The sequence below is a fragment of the Mytilus galloprovincialis genome, chromosome 6 (assembly GCF_965363235.1).
Source record: "Mytilus galloprovincialis chromosome 6, xbMytGall1.hap1.1, whole genome shotgun sequence".
Lineage (NCBI taxonomy): Eukaryota > Metazoa > Mollusca > Bivalvia > Mytilida > Mytilidae > Mytilus > Mytilus galloprovincialis.
Genome location: NC_134843.1, coordinates 63,937,778 through 63,952,471, shown reverse-complemented (window position 1 = coordinate 63,952,471; position 14,694 = coordinate 63,937,778). Strand labels below are relative to the sequence as shown.

The 14,694-nt window shown below is 31.1% G+C and overlaps 1 protein-coding gene across 1 annotated transcript in view; it reads left to right on the top strand.

The window, feature by feature from the left end:
* LOC143080085 (enhancer of mRNA-decapping protein 4-like) overlaps nucleotides 1-14,694 on the top strand; it is a 40,622-nt gene that overhangs the window by 13,836 nt on the left and 12,092 nt on the right. Inside the window, exons 10-16 of the mRNA XM_076255763.1 lie at nucleotides 263-346; nucleotides 2,805-2,900; nucleotides 3,558-3,666; nucleotides 4,758-4,929; nucleotides 6,671-6,764; nucleotides 7,038-7,132; nucleotides 12,845-12,956. Coding sequence (XP_076111878.1) covers nucleotides 263-346; nucleotides 2,805-2,900; nucleotides 3,558-3,666; nucleotides 4,758-4,929; nucleotides 6,671-6,764; nucleotides 7,038-7,132; nucleotides 12,845-12,956 — 762 coding nt within the window. The remainder of the gene's footprint in view (nucleotides 1-262; nucleotides 347-2,804; nucleotides 2,901-3,557; nucleotides 3,667-4,757; nucleotides 4,930-6,670; nucleotides 6,765-7,037; nucleotides 7,133-12,844; nucleotides 12,957-14,694) is intronic.

Genomic DNA, 14,694 nt, shown 5'->3' with positions numbered 1-14,694 from the left:
TGAAAGTACTTCACCAAAGTAAAAAAAAAGATATAATGTTGATGCCAGTTTCTTCAGTTGACTTTTGTGCACATAATGATTTTGTGTCATGAAATACACCATTACCATTTTATTTGTAAAAATATTTTTCAATAACTAATTTTTGAAGCAAACCTGTTCGGCAACCACTTGAACATGCATTTGTGTTTGTATATACATTGTAACTTTAACATTGCAGATATGTATTAGTTCAAATTAGATAACTTTCTCAATTTTATTTCAGGTGTTTGCACCAATGGAAACCACATGACGGTAAAAAGTTGTCTTCCCTTTTCTTCCTGGATGATCATAAAAATTCAAGTCCTGAGTAAGTTATCACAGAGTGCTATTGGTTTTCTGAATTATAAATGCCAAGACTGTAACCTCAGTTTCTTACTAAGCTCTAATATTTTTCAACTGAAAATTTTATAAATGTATTATGCCATGAATAAATGCTGGACATTACACATTTTTATAGTTGTATTTTTCTTAGCTAGGTCAACAATGCTGCTCTTAGACTATTATCTAAAAGCAGCATTGTTGACATAGCAAAGAAAAATAAAACTATAAAAATTTGTAATGTCAAAGTTATTACTAATAATTATTATAGTTTCAGCTTCTTAATGATATGTTTATATAATTATAAAAAGTAATTGAAGTTACATGTTTATATATTAAACAATACACATGTTTTGAAATTGCTGTGTAAAATAAACTACTTTATTTTTGCCCTAAGTTAAAAGACTTTGTTGAATGTAATAGTATTTTAGTTTTCAAATTATAATAGCTTAGTTAAATAGCTTACAGATATGTACCAATCTGAATGCTGTATTTTGTAATTTTGCATGAATAGCCAAGTCAATAATAATACTGTGGATTCAAAATTAAACTTTTGAGGGATAAACATTTTCTTGTATTTTATTGGTAGGGGGAAATCACATTTTTTTATATTTGAAAAAATAGTTATGTTTAGTTTGATAAGAACAAATTCTACAACTGTCAAAAAAATCTCCATAAATAATTACATTTCTGTATTCTGAAGTTACATTGTTAATTAATAAACGAATGATATAATTTTTTCACTATTTAGAAATACATGTTGGTAAGTGGTTCTGGGCAAAAAGAAAACAACATAAATCCTGTAAATATTGCACTCTAACAGATATGAAAGTGAAACTAGGATGCACACTTCTACACAAGAATTTAACTAAATTTGCTCATATGTTGTACATGTAATAAAATCTTCATGTGGGACATAAGGAACAATCTTTATAGCAACATTTATTTGACATTACAAAATAAAAAAAATATATCTGGTATTGTCATGTGACTGCTGGAGAGAGAGAATACTTCAGTAGTAGTATACATACTTTTTTGTTTGTTTACTAAATATATATGAAATGGATTCCTTATAGCTAAGACTAATTTATGCATTAATAACATTTGATGTTGTGTGAGGAAACATAATTAGTAATGCATTTTTCAAATGCCTTAGGTAAAATTTCCCAGTTAATTTAAGTATGGGTTATGGTAGCAGTTCGTAAAGTCTACTTGATTAGTAATAGATACATATTCATATTCATGTTCATATGAATGAAACTATATCTATTATAATTGCCAGACTGAGACTAGCCAACCAAAATACTGGTGAACAATATTCATGTTTTCTATATGAGTTGGGCTCTGTCTAGAGTACACAGCAAGTCTTGAAAAAGGCTGTTAAACATCTAAGTAGTTTCAGACTACTAGTAGGTTATTAAGATCTTGCATTCAGATTTGATAAATGGTCATTCAAAATTTATGGTTTTTGAACACAGAATTTTTATTAAGGATCTGATTCATAAAAGATTGATTTCAATGAATTACTGATGGAATTAAAAACCTTCAACTGCCCAATCATTTTAAGACAGTAATTGCTGTCCCAAGTCTGGATCAGCTATTTCTATGTTTTCTCTATGGGCTGCACTTGTATGTGTCATCCCAATACTCCTAAATACTCAAAGCAGTCTGTCTATTTTAAACCAAAAGCTTAGTACATGTATGATTAACTGTCAAACCCTATAGCTAGATTTGAATCTTAACTTTGCCTTTTTAACAATGCACTTATAAACAAATATTTTGCACTAATCAAAGGTTATAGATTTTGTCTCCATTTTACCAAAATTTAAATAAAGTTTTAAATTACTGGTACCAAAATGAATTTCTTTTAAATTTCAATCTTATTAAAAAAAAAAACCAAAAAAAAACCCATTATTTTATTTTAGGGGGGGGGGTGGGGGTGGTAAGGATTGTTGACATGAAGATTTATTTGTTTATTTTATTGATTTGGCTTTTCACTTCATAGTTTGATGTCAGAATGTGTATGACATTACAACAAAAATACAACTTTTATGAAAATTTGTCAATTTTTAGTTAAAAGTGAACATCCAGGAAAGGAAATATTTTTATCCCTGAATTAATTTTTTTAAAGGTTTATAAATTGGGCTGTAGAAAATTAGTTGTTTAGAAATGTAGAATGGATCTTGCAGTTTAAAAAATTTCAAATATATGCTATATGGTGCATGTTATTTACATGCTTAATCACGGCTATTCATATGTTTGTGATATTTTTAAGATGTGCTAATATGGTAAACTGCCAACTTTAATTCTGAAATAGTTGTAGCAATTTAGTGGTTATAGGACACTTGCAGAAATTGTATAATTTAAGTAAATAATATTATTGTAGGTAAATGTTTTAATTTCTATGAGATAAGGAACTTTAGTTTGTTTATTTTTTTATTGAACAGTGCCCAGTTTTGGAAGTTTGCTGTCACAGGAGCTGATAATAATCAAGAGATCAAAATATGGAGCTGTGAATCTTGGACTTGTTTACAAACATTAACGTAAGTAATATAGTAAATGACAAACTATTATTACAAAAGTTTTATTATAAATAAAACTTTGGAGTTACAAGAAACTGTAAAAATCTTCATCACTTTTCGTTTTACATCATAGTGCATTAGTATTTGGTGTTTGGATTGATTGTGAGAGTATATATATTCTCCTGACTTTATACAGGAACTTGGTCGTATTTATGTGCTCCAGGTTTAAGTTTTTGGATCATGTATAAATCCTAAAAAGTATACTTGATAGGATGAAAAATGCTTCATTTGTGACTAGTAACATATACATGAACATAATGAATTGAAATACTCATTTGACCTTGACTTTAGTTTTATAGTTCACTGCCCTTTAACAGTTCATATATTTTGCAGGAGACTAGATATGTTTATGCAATTACTAGTAAAATTGTATTAATTCTGAAATCTTAAGTGGTAATAATTGAAAATTGAACTATAACGTGTATATACCAATGTAAACTTTGATAAAATTGAAACAAAAATTTATTATAAGATTCTTTTTTTAAAAAGAAGGAGATGGGGTGTAAATGCCAATGCCATAGTTATTCATTAAAACATGCTGAATATTAGAATATTCAATACTTCTTCGAAGTTGTTGCTATTTCTTGCTTGCATATAGATATATTTTCTATATTTCAGCTTTGTTTGTCCACCTGGATTGCCCTCAAATTTTCAGATAGATCCCTGTATGAAAGCAGCATTAGACCTAGGTGCTAAATATCTCATTCTTACAGACATTAAAAGAAAGGTAAGAAGGTCATACATTAAAAACTTCTGGACAGCTGTAAATGACAACAACAAACCAAAGGTAGTATTATGACATCCTTGAATTCTTTTCTGGTAGTAGAACATGTTAAATATGCTAAAGGGATGCCTGTTAAGTTGCAAATATATATGATCACTTCTTTATAGCTGGTCATATCTAGAATTGGTGGAAAATGCTATTTTATTTGCAAGTAAAAGAACTCAAGTAATGACACTTTTGGGAGATCTCTAGGTGAACAGTTGTAATGCATTTAGGAAGTCTAAATTGTCTGTTGACACTCTCAATTCACCACACTTTTCAATTCTGATCAGGTGATGAATTGTTAATTTGTTATTGCACTGAAAATGCATAAAGCATTTGCCACTGGACATTTTAAATAATAACACACATATAATCAGCCTTTTGTCTATTTTTATGTATATATATGCTGACTCTCAATAAAATGTCCTTACTTACTTTGTCACATAGATATATTTTCATGTATTCCTCAATTTGCTCTGAATGACCCTAGATCTGTCTAAGAATAACCTAAGAATAACCTTCTGGCATCATGCAACACTCACTTTATAATTATGAGGTCTACACTTTTAGATGGTGACTTGAAATATTGTGGAAAATTGTTTGACTTTAAGTAAGGGACGACATCAAAAGTTCAATGAAGGATTAAAAACTTAATTCACATAGTTTTTTCACTGACCCCCCCCCCCCCTCAACTTAATTTAGGAAAAATTGGTTGACCAATAGGGATATATGTAAAATCGATTTTAGATTAACAAAACTTGCAGCAATGTTGACCCCCCACCCCGAAACTATTTGATTTAAGTTTTTTATCCTACATCGATCTTTTGATGTCGTCCCTTACTTAAAGTCAAACTTGCATACAGGTGTAAGTATTTTTATTGAGGTTTACCACACTCACTCTCCAAAAATACCATATTGTGAATCAGCTTAATACTTAACAATATTAAAGTGTATTAAACTTGCAAATCTATATATGCCCATGATTAATAATAGAATTAATAAATGCACATAGTAATTTCTTAATTTACATTATTGATGTTTCTTTTTTTCAGGTTCTTTATGTGTTACAGATTTTTCAAGACAATACAAATAACACTGCCCATTTTAGTTCAATATCAGAATTTATCTTAGCCCAGCCATGCCTTAGCTTTGCTATTCTTGATGCCAGTAAAAAGAAGTTTAAAAAGACCGGAGAAGACTCTAACCTTGATGACATGACAACAGGTATGGTACATAAATAATAATGAAGGATTAATATTTTTACATCGATGAATATTGTCCTTATTAGTATGTTAATACCACATATTGTAGAAAAAAGTTAAAAACAATACTTTATAAATTTTATGTGTTTGAAGCAAGGCTTCCAAAACTGTCAAATATTCCATACATTTGTATAATGTCCGGTAAAAGTCTGGCTTGCCAAAGCATGAAAGGGTCATCTACTTTTTCGTTTTCAAGGCTTTCTTGAGAAACGGTCATTTTAACATAATTCACTATCTTTTTGACCCAAGTCACCCAACCTTTTGACTTTAACAGCCACACATTTCCGGTCATAAAAGTGACATGATCATTAATTATTATCAAAACAACCACTACTTCAATACTTTCTAATTTTAATCAAGGCTAATTAGTTGTTGGACAGCTGAAATCTACCTGTTCAGGTGACAGGCATGACAGGTAAACTATTCTCAGTACCGGACATTGTTTAAATTGATCAGTCTATTCACAATTATTTTCTTATATTTCAGTGGTTTGTATCTAATTGATTTAGTCCAACAGATTAAAATTACAAGAAATTAGTTTATCTACATGATTTGATGAAATAATTAAAAAGGTTTTAAATGAAAAATCGTCAGAACTATGTTGTATGAACTAAAACACGTATGCACATGTGCGCAGGTGGGAAATTTAATTATGCATCCTACATTTCTTCAAAAATGCTAAAATCATAATTGATATCTGTTTCTGATGTTCATTTCAAGTATTTTGTTGAAGGAATAACCTGGAAAGAGCTTCTTCACTCAGTCGTGCTTTCTAAACGTACACGGATTTTACATATCTGTTTCTGGTTCATGTTTCACCATTGTCAAGTCAACATCCAGTATAAGAAAATGTGATTCTAAAAACGAAAGTAAAGTTTTTGACGTCATTTTGCACAAATAAAGAGTTTAAGGCAGATATGAGCACGCTGATCTGCACACTTAGAATGGTACACTGTCAATTTAAGAGTTTACGTCAGAACATCAAATTCATATCAACGTAAAGTTAAATATCTTTTTTTTTTAATCAAATGACTAATGCCATCTGATTACCATAATTGCCTTTTGTAACCTAGTCTCAAGAGATTAAAATCTGGATCAGATATGAAATGTCTGGCTGGCTCAAATATTTTTTGGAAGCCCTGGTCTGAAGCACCTTTCTGGATTTACCTTCATCAGAAATGCTCAAAGCCAAATACTAGAAAGCAAATGATGTATAAGAAACTAAACATTGAAAGAGTTATATATATTACCCAATGAAGACAAAAAATTGTTTGCCAAATCCATGTAAGGTCACCCTAGCCTGAGGGAGTCAAAACCTGTGTTTCTTTAAAATTTATAAACAAATAGTGTTAGAAAGATTTGTTATAAATCTCCTAAGTTCTGACTTTTCCCCCGGTGATATGGTTAAGCATTTCGTGCAATGATGAACATATAAAGAAGAAGATGTGGTGTGATTGCCGATGAGACAACTCTTCACAAGAGATCATATGACACTGAAATTAACAGCTATAGGTCAATTTACGGCTCTCAACAATCAGCAAAGTTTCAAAACAATGCATAAAATTTATTGAAAAAATAATAAGGATGTCATGTATGTGCTCAAAAAATCTAATTCTAAATCATACTCAAATTTAAATAAAGTATTTAAGATAGGACATAAGAGTTATTTATGTGAGTTATTTTACCTTTATCAAATGTTTTAGGTGAACTTATCAAAGATGACCATGATGATAATGAACAGAAACCAGATGTTACTTCATCAGGTGTACAGATAAGGTTGTACACTGTACACCCAAAGTAAGTTGCTACATTATGTGTACGACAAAGTCTGTACACTCATTTTTGAGTAAGCTGTATTGTTTGTCACTAATTGAATTTAAAAAGTTGTACAAGTCATATATTTTTGTATGACCACCACAATTTGAAATATTTGTGGACGTGTAGAAAATCTCTCAATAAATTTCAATTGCACATGGTTATTTTCAGAATTTTATCTTTTTAATAATATTTTGTCAAGCATGGTGTTATTATTTGCTATTTGGACAAAAACTTATATGAGATTTTTTTCAGAGCTTTACAAGAACTACAGATCAGATTCCAGCCAGAATCTTCTGCCCCACCTCCACCAACGCCATCTATCAGTACAGTGTCACATGATGATACAGGTATTTACACTTTATAGATAGCGTCTTTATTAAAGCTTCAATGGCCTTCACGGCTCATTACCATGTATTCTTTCACAGGAACTGTAACCAGAGTTTATGGTTCATTCATTTCACCTTGAATTAAAAAAAACATAATTAGATATATTTAAAAAAAAAAAAAGAAAAAAGAAGGAACATATGCTTCATTATTATCTGTGTCATAGAATGTGCTATATTTCATTCGTATCAGTAGTGTAGACGGTCAACATTATTTATACAAAAAGGAAAAACAAAAATTGTATTGTGCAGTTTTAGATATAGTGTGAAAGAGGAACTTGTGAGTTGTACACATGTTCCTTGATTATACAGAACAATAGGTAACAGATTTATGATTACAAAAAAACCAAAGCAGATTGAAAACTGCTGGACTCCTTATTTGGTTCATTTCATCAAATAGCATTTGTTCATGTCTCATTTTCATGCTCATTATGTTTTCATATCATAACATCTTCATTATCAGCAAGGTCATCACGTAGTCCTAAGAGAATGGGTAATTTTGTGTGCTTTGAAATGGTTTGATGTTTATTGTAGGGGGTGCGGTAGATTTGGGTGTGGTAAAAACAATAAAATTTAATTTTACTTTGTGATGGGAAGTATCTCCAGATGAGAAAGCAAATACCAATCGTCACTTGTCATTTCATCCTACTCAAATCGTAATTTTATTTTTATATGCATACTGCAGATGTTTGCTTCTTGTGTTTATAATTTTTTTGCATATGTATTTTGTTTTCCATTAATAATCATTGTGCCAAGCTTCATAGAAATAAGATGTGGTATAACTGCCAATGAGACAACTCTCCACAAGAGATCAAATGAAACAGATTTATTTTTAACATATAGGTCACCTTATGTCAAAGATTTGTTTATTTTTCTCAATAATTGAAAAAATGTTCTCAATAATCAAAAATATTATTGCATTCTAAATACATGTACTCTTCTGGTAAAATGTTTTTTGTAACATAATTACATCCAGCTTTATTAAATTATTTTCTGTCCATACATTTCATTTAAAAAGATCTATAAACATTTTTTTCATGCAAAAATTGTGATGTTTTTTCAAATAGATACCAAAAATCAATGACAATAAACCAATAAATGATTTTTGGAAAGTTTGCTATAGCTTGCTATAGCAATAAACTTTCTTAAGGCATCGGCCTAACCGGAAAAGAGACAGCCTAACTTACTTTAGGAAGTGTGTCCTACTTCTAGATAATGTAGTACTGGTGTTTGAAAACTAATAATAGAAAGATGCTTTTGAAATTTTGAGCTCTTCTATTTTAATAGCATACAGCTTGAATAAAAAATGCACTGAATTTTTTTCGATAAATCAAATAATTCAACTTCATTTGAAAGATGAACAAAAACTACTTCGGGATTTGCGCTACGCGGAAAGTAAAATCAATACACACACGAGACAGCAGTTTCTACGTTATGATTTTATCGGTATTCTTCAGACATGCGTCAGATCCATATATGTGTGCCTCCAAACGGGAGTACTACAATCCCGGTTTCAATGGTTTCCTACCTTCCTCCGGTTGAAGAGAAAATTAATAGCGTGTTTAAAATATTTCATGAATGAACATTTTTCGTCGCTTTATACTACGATTTTTACAAATTTCTATTCAAAAAGCCCGAGAGTATCGGAAGTATCATGGTTTCTCATCTGATCTCGGCCCACAACAAACTCGGACTATAATAAACTCGGCCTTTTACATATTCGGCATAAGAAATCGGACTATAACAAAAATCGTAATTATACTAATTGCTATTAAGACTCCTAAACAAATTTTTTGCTCATTTCTTATTATTTTTCTCCTTGGGGTCTATTTAGTTGTATTTTGAGGGGCCAACAGAAGGGAGGAATTTACTAAAGAACCCTAAGGGATTTTTTTTTTAATTTTCAATAACAATAATAAATTATAAACTTGAAGAAAACAGTAAGTGACAGACACACATGGTTTTCAGTAATGATCACAGGACCATAAAACAAATCAAATTAATTAAATTTAGGTTGAGTCCATGGTGTCACCCCACCTAACCCCTCATGTTTGAATACTTAAAAACAGTCAGATCCCCACTCCTAAACATTATATGTTCTTTATATGTTACAATAAAACAAATCAGATGAAATAAAAGGCGAGTCCCCTGGGGTCACTCTCACCCCCTGGTTTTTTGAGAACTTATTAACAGTTGAGACTTCAACCAATATACCATATATATTATTGCATGGGACAATGAAATAAATCAAATGAAATATAGAGGAACTCCAGAGGGGTCAGTCACCCCATCCATAAACCATATGTATTTTTGTATGTGGCAACAAAACAAATTAAATGAAATAAAGTGGGTGTCCCTTTGGGTCAGCCCCAACCCCTCATGTCTGGGAAATTAGAAACTGTCTAGATCCCCACCCCTAAACCATATATATTTTTGTATAGGGCAACAAAACAAATTCAATGAAATAAAGTGGGAGTCCCTTTGGGTCAGCCCCACCCCCTCATGTCTGAGAACTTGTAAACGGTCGAGATCCCCACCCCTAAACCATATATAATTTTGTATAGGGCAACAAAACAAATCAAATGAAATAAAGTGGGTGTCCCTTTGGGTCAGCCCCACCCCCTCATGTCTGAGAACTTGTAAACGGTCGAGATCCCCACCCCTAAACCATATATATTTTTGTATAGGGCAACAAAACAAATTCAATGAAATAAAGTGGGAGTCCCTTTGGGTCAGCCCCACCCCCTCATGTCTGAGAACTTGTAAACGGTTGAGATCCCCACCCCTAAACCATATCTATTTTTGTATAGGGCAACAAAACAAATCAAATGAAATAAAGTGGGAGTCCCTTTGGGTCAGCTACACCCCCTCATGTCTGAGAACTTGTAAACGGTCGAGATCCCCACCCCTAAACCATATCTATTTTTGTATAGGGCAACAAAACAAATTCAATGAAATAAAGTGGGAGTCCCTTTGGGTCAGCCCCACCCCCTGATGTTTGACAACTTGGAAATGGTCAAGATCCCCTCCCCTTAACCATATATATTCTTGTACTGGACAATAAAACAAATCAAATTCAAAAGAAGGCGAGTCCCTAGGGGTCACTCCCATCCCCTTGTTGTTTGAGAACTTGTAAACGGCTGAGATCCACACCCACAAACCATATATATTTTTGTATGAGAAAATAAAACAAATCAAATTGAAATATAGAAGAAGTCCACAGGGGTGACCCAACCAACTTTTTTTGGAAAACTTATACGGTCGAGATGATCACCCCTAAACCATATATATTCTATTTTATGGGGCAACAAAACAAAACCAATGAAATATAGGGGGAGTACCTCTGAGTCATCCCCAACCCCTCATGTTTGAGAACTTGTAAACGGTTGAGATCCCCAACCCTTAATCATAAATATTCTTGTATTGGACAATAAAATGAATAAAGTGAAATATAATTAAGTCCCTCGGTGTAACCCCACCCCATCCTGTTTTGAGAACTTGTAAACAGTCAAGATCCACCCCCTTTTCGAAAACTTGAAAACTGTTGAAATCCCCACACTGAAACAACATATATTCTTGTACGGAATAATAAAACAAATCCGATGAAATAAAAGGCTAGTCCCCTAGGGCCACTCTTACCCTACCTCCTGCCTGTTTGAGAACTTGTAAACTGTCTAGATCCCCACCCCCAAATCATGAATATCACTTTACTAGACCGGACCAATTTGTATTGGACTTTGCTTAATGTCAGGCGACCCGTGGGAATGACTAATTTTGAGAGCTTTGTTTGGGAGACTTCATAGCAGCATCCTGTTACAATTATTTCTTGATAAAGTTTTTTTCTTTTTTAAGTAGGAAAAAAAAGGTAACCATGCAATCTACACACTATCTATTTGAAATATTACAATCTACAGTTGCAAACTTTCCACAGGTGCTATCCAGCACTTTGATTTACAAAGTCTGCCCTAGATTGTTTAGAAAATGTGTACTGTGTTGAACAATAATTTTAAATAAGTGATTCATCTGAACACATGAAATCCAGGAAAATTGTAAACTACAAATACTTATGAATCCCTCCCTATCTTGCAAAAATATATTGATATATTTATAACTTGTTGTAGGTTTACATTATTTAGAAAAGGTTAACTAAAACTGTGATGACAGATGGCTTTGATAACTTTCGTTTTTAATTTGACCCTATAGAATTATGGATACAAATGTTGCATACTATTATAAAAATGGAACTAAAAAGAAACATTTTATCAGTCTGGTTATAATTAAACTCGGGTAAAATGTAGGAAAATTGTTGTGGGATTCCTGCTGAGAATAGAAGTCTTGTCACAAGTGGAATCAGATTTTATTTTAATATGTCAAAACGGGTTAACCTTCATGAACTATAAACTTGTGTGTTTTGTGTGGGAAAATTAGAAAACAGAAAAAATCAAAACGATTAGAAAATAATAATGATATAAATAATTGAAAATAATATGTTTTCATAAAGTTATTTAGAATTTTACTACCAAACAGTATATCTAAGGATATAAAATTAAGTAGTTCTATCAAAGCTCCATATATACAAAGTTAACATTTTTGACTCACAAATTTTTATAATCCATCTAAAAGAGTTAAATTTGATAGATTTGTCTTATGAAAACTTGTTTGCCTCTATGTTCATTGTCTTATGAAAACTTGTTTGCCTCTATGTTCACATTACAATGGCCTAAGAATTGGTAGTAAATTTCTGTACAATATGCAGTTAAAATTTTGAAATGTGTTGCTTGATTACAAAGATATTTTTTCTGTTTTCTGACTTGTGAAATGGCACCTTAATATAGTACTTATCTCATATAATCACAATACTAAACCTGGGGCAAAGATAACATAACCAGTCCATTCACAACATTACTTATGTGTATCAATCAATTCAAACCATTACTTATGTATATACGTCAGTTCATGTCATTACTTTTGTGTATCAATCAGTTCATGACATTACTTTTGTGTATCAATCAATTCATGTCATTACTTCTATACATGTGCAAATTTGTGTAATCCTTACATTTAATTTAACGGCACCAATTTGAAATACATTCTTAAGAATAAGGAAGAACGTCTTCATAGAACTAAATCTTTATCTAATTTACATATGAATATAATATCGTCGCTTCTTAGCGAAGTCGAATATACAGTTTATGTAATTACTGCGGTAAACAACGTTAAGACGTTTACCAATTATACGAAAATGTCTAAAATGAAAGAAAATAAAGTAATTTACAACAGTGTTTTTACCATAAAAGTATAAAAATAAGAAGATGTTGTATAATTGCCAATGAGACAACTCTCCACCAGAGACCAATTGACATAGAAGTTAATAATTATAGGTCATCATATGGCTTTCAACAAAAAGCAAAACCTAAACAGCATAGTGACTAGTCAGCAATAAAAGGTCTGGAAATGATGTATTTTAAACAATTCAAACAAGAAAACTAACAGCCTGGTTTATGTTTATAAACACAAAATTCATTCACATGTCCCTCTAGTATCTTTCGCCTCTCTTTTACTGCAAAACTGAGCCAACAACAGTGAACAAGGATACAATAAGTGACCATCAAATAGCTCACACAATACACAAATGTTTAATATTTGTATAATGTTTAAATTTTCTGAATTTTATAGGTATTCAAGATGCTTTATCAGATCTGAGTATGGATACTAATAATCACAATAATAGTCAAGATCTATCTCATCCATTACTGCTTACTCCTGATGCCTTTACCTCTAGTCCAAGGTAAGTGTAGATTCTAGTCCTCGTTCTTGCTACTATCATTTTTGTTAAATTGTTAGCTAGTCATTACTTTTAACTTTAGTTTATTTTTTAAAAATATGTTTTAACTCCTTATTATTTATTGTTTGAAATAAAGTTTTATGATATCTTTGAACATGTTTAATGTCAAATACCTCAAAATGAACTTTGCCCAGACCAAATGGTGAAGGGCTAACTATTTTTTGTCATCAAAATTAAGTAAAAATTTCCATATATGAAAACACATGACTAATACTACAGTACTCAGTGCATGCAGTGCTTATCAAACCTTTCAGTGAAATGTGTTCAAGGCACTAGATCTTTTTAGCAGTTGTGTTCTCTAGCTTTTGACTAGATTTGCAGAATACCAACACAAATATATTGAGATCACTTAGAAATAACACGCTAATCAAATCAAACACTAAATACATAGATATATATATATATATATATATATATACTTGAATGTATAATTCTGGATAAATTTGGAATTTTTAGACTATATACTATTGTCTGATTTATTTTATAACTCATTTTGCAGTAAATTCTCAAAAGATGGTACCCCATTATCAAAGTTTGACTTTAGTGACATTATTCTAACAGCTGGCATGAACTTTGGAGTCTTGTAAATTATTTTTATTATTTCATTATTGTAAATGTAATTCCCTAATGTTGTTATGATAAATTTTAATGGACCATTGTACTTCTATTTGTTTAAATGTTATCAAGATGTTCCTTTATCTTTCAAAATTCTGATTCATATTGTGACATGAGTTTCTTAGCATGCATACAATGTTGTTAAAACAGAAAAGCGAAATACAAAAGCACTATCGATGCAATTGAATATTTATGATAAAGTAGAATAAAATGTTCATGCTCATTTGCATTCAACTTTCTATAACCTACATAAAAAACTACTAAGTAGCAAGTTTATAGAGTTTTTGATGAATCAATCAGTCATCTTTGTATCCTGAATATGAACCAAATACTTTATGTTGCTTCCTACAAGTATCTCTGAAATATGGCCACATATAAGATGAGCATGATTCCTATTGATCGAAAACGAACCTTTAAATATGGATTATGTTGTACATCATCATTATGTCATACATTTTGTAATTATATGATTTGCCCTGATATTATACAAATATAGCCTTTGTATGAGGTCGATACAAGGATATATTGACCTGAAAGAAGTATATGGACTGAGGACGAAGTCCGAGGTCGATATACTTCTTTGGGTCGATATATCTTGTATTGACCTCATACAAAGGCTATATTTGTTATATTATTATTTCCGACCATGTTTGTATCAAAATTGTCATTTAGGTTTGTTGGAACTTTATGGATATTACATTGTCTCCTTGACAATAACAACATATTAGTTGTTATTTCATTTACCTTTTTTTTTTACATCTTATGTATTTGAAGATTTGTTTTCGTCAAATAATCGATCACAGATATCATTTGTTTCAAACGTTAAACAATATCCTGAAATTCATTACATGACGTCACAAAGTATTTTGGTTTTTAGATATTCTAAAAATAACCGTGCAATATGCTTTTTGCCGGTCAATATGCTTTTTGCTATCCGCCGTTTTTTCTCTACCTTCGAACATATAGTTTAACATGTGACTATCCCTAAACGAATCAAATTTGTTAAAATATACGAATTAATAATATATATAAATATCAGTTATTAAACTAGTATTTTTGCTGAATT